At 50.5% G+C, this 2,902-nt stretch overlaps 1 protein-coding gene across 1 annotated transcript; it reads right to left on the bottom strand.

The window, feature by feature from the left end:
• Positions 1-920: 920 nt before the first annotated feature.
• Positions 921-2,101, bottom strand: H310_09718 (hypothetical protein). The gene has a single exon (XM_008875870.1). It carries the CDS (start codon positions 1,881-1,883, stop codon positions 1,116-1,118), a length of 768 nt encoding a protein of 255 aa, XP_008874092.1. The 5' UTR covers positions 1,884-2,101; the 3' UTR covers positions 921-1,115.
• Positions 2,102-2,902: the final 801 nt, after the last annotated feature.

The following is a 2,902-nucleotide window of genomic DNA, read 5'->3' as shown; positions in this document are numbered from 1 at the left end:
CTTGGAGATCAAGGCGGACGCGATCAAAAAACGTTTCATCGGTGTCAGTCCACCGCGGCCCAGCTTTCGCATGCGTCATCCAAGTCCGAGCTGATATCGCTCAAGTTTCACTCGTTTTGTTCGAAGGTTCGAAGCAAAGACTTGGGATCGACTATCAGTACTCGATACGACTAACTTGATAGCCAATATTGCATACACATACATTTTTCAAGCCATACATGTGAGTCGAGGTCGATTACATGTATATGGGAGAGAGTTGATTCAACCCGGGTAAGCAGTCGGAATCGTGGCCGTCGTAGCTTGCAATAGACGGGATTCAAATCAGCGTCGCTGGATCGAAGTTGCTATGGGTGCTAAGGCACGATATGATAGTTTCTAACGTACTATTTATGCCATCAAGATCGTTTCAGTTGGGGCGTGCGTGGAAAACTCACAGCATACATGTCCGTGCGTGAATTGTTCAACGAACGTGGGTGGAGTACATGGTCGACCCAGCCTGTTACGGGCACTGTCGTGCTTGTCCTTAGGCATGAAGTGGAGATTGGGACAGGTTGCACTTCCCCATTGTCTTCGCGTGAAGGCGGCCCCACGGCACACACGGTCGTGTTTACCAGAGTCAATACGCATCGAGTCTTTGGCATTGCGGGGGTAAACACATAAAATAGTGTTGCCATCGACATGCATCGCCACGCCGTCGCAACATTCCTATTTAGTCATTCGGAATAGGTACATGCTGCCCGCTCGTTTCCAGCAACAAAATCATTGATTTCACTTGCGCGTGATGCTATGCCCCGACACAACTAGATGCTCAACGACACTTGGTTTCCACATCGACTACATGGTGCCACCGATGTAATGTGTCACATGCCACCATAGCCAACATGGAGTTGCGGAAGGGGCTAGCGGCCTTGGAACAAAACGAGTGAAACTTGTGCGATCAGCTCGGACTTGGATGACGCATGCGAAAGCTGGGCCGCGGTGGACTGACACCGATGAAACGTTTTTTGATCGCGTCCGCCTTGATCTCCAAGGAGGAAGCAGCCAAGAAGATTAACAAGAGCTTTACAGACATCTCGTTGACAATGACAACTGAGTTGTATGACACCACATGCTGCTTAGCAAGCAGGCTTGGTAGTAGTGGGGGTGACCGGCAAGAACGATTCGATGAAGTCGCGGAAGGCCGATGTGCGCATGTACACACCGGGGTACTCGTATTCCTCAAAAGTGATGCTTTCCCTGACCACCACACCGGTGACGTACTCAACACCGTTGCGGGTGACGGTCAACGGTGCGCCAGTGTCGAATAATGTTACGCTCTTTCCATCACCACCAGCGCACACGTGGGACGGGAGGATGTCAAAAGAAAATTTGTCGTCGCAGTCATTGTTGGACCATATTCTGACGCTGGCTTCCAAGAAGACGGTAGATTGGTTCTGTCCCCATGGTCGGGTCGCGCCGAAGCCACGCACCCACGCCATGGTGCCGGGGGCGGTCGCGGCGTCTTCGACCCAGTTCAGCGCAACGGGGGCGAATTTGGATTCGTTTTCTAATTCAAAGATGGCAATGTTGAATTCCCCCCGGGCACCATTGTACTTGGGGTGCACAGTTTTCTTGACAATCTTGATGCGCTCGCCGTCCTTGCTGCCGCTCGTGTAGTGCGACCCGATCGAAGCGTAGTGCACCCACTTGTAGGCGCATAAGGCAGCGGTGAGGAGCAGCTTGGGGGCAATCAAGGACGCGGTGCAGATAGCCGGACTGGTTTCGTCAATGCGGATGCTCGACACGTACGTGAACTTGCCGATGGGGGCTTCCGTGCCGTTGAAGATTTCGGATTTGGCGGCGGCGGACGCGGCGAGGGCAACGAGGGCGAGGAATTTGGCCATGACAGAAGAACGAAAATGAGCTGACTTTGCCCCGCAGTGGGTTCCTCGAAGGCACGCAGAGGGGTTTCATGAGTCATGAACACCCACCGACTCATCCCGGTGGGCGCGCGGAGGGGTATCATGAATACCCACCCACTAATCTCGCTGCGGCCCAAGCGACAGCCTTCTGGTGAAAAATGCCGCCCCAAAACCATGCTGTGGTCGACGCAATCGATGTGCCAAAGGATAAATCTGTGGCTGGCTAGAGCGATACAGGTAACGACGGAAAAATTCACCTAACGTGGTAGTCGCTCATTCATGCTTTTGGAATAATAATATTGACACGGCTTTCTGAACACGAGCAAAATCCCAATATTTTAGCCATTTTTGAACACGACGAAGGGCGTGATATGATTGATACACGTTCGAATTACAGTACTTGAGATATAGCCTTGGATTTTCTATTCACGACGGCATTTGGGGGCGTATATCTCTTTTAAGGAACTTGTCTAATTCCCTATACAAATTCATCCAACCTAATTCATCGATACAGATTGATTACAAGCAATCTTTTGTAAGGGATCAATTTTGGTAAGTTAATAATGGTGTCACCGCTGTGCCCGGGGTTCGATTCCCCGAATCCCCAGTCTATGCCAGCTGGTAAGGCGACTTTTTCTGCGCTTCATTTCCTCAAAGAACGTAAGACTTCCCTACATATAATGACAATTTCGAAGCAGTTAGTGTCCCTTAAAATCTATCGTTGCCTGTATGTGAAAATGTATACACTTTCGAATCACAAAAAAATACCTCGCATTCAATGATTGAATGAATCCACAGAACTATTCCATCATTTGCTCGTTCAAATTTGCCGCTAATACTAACGTCATTGCGCACGAGCATGGGGCAGTACACGAGGTACTCAATCACGGATCGCCGCAAGTACTTGGACATGTTCGGATCAAGCGTCGTGTCGCCTCGATCATACGCCAGGGCCATGGAATGGAGCACATGAAGGGGGTGGCTGAAGAACAGGGAGAAGA

The sequence above is a fragment of the Aphanomyces invadans genome, assembly GCF_000520115.1.
Source record: "Aphanomyces invadans strain NJM9701 unplaced genomic scaffold supercont1.22, whole genome shotgun sequence".
In the NCBI taxonomy this organism is placed as follows: domain Eukaryota; phylum Oomycota; class Saprolegniomycetes; order Saprolegniales; family Verrucalvaceae; genus Aphanomyces; species Aphanomyces invadans.
The sequence above is the reverse complement of the archived record's forward strand: the minus strand, read 5'-3'. Positions and strand labels throughout refer to the sequence as shown.

Bases quoted from the DNA above. Each gene is read 5' to 3' on its own strand.
- H310_09718 (XM_008875870.1), bottom strand. From the start codon at position 1,883: ATGGCCAAATTCCTCGCCCTCGTTGCCCTCGCCGCGTCCGCCGCCGCC.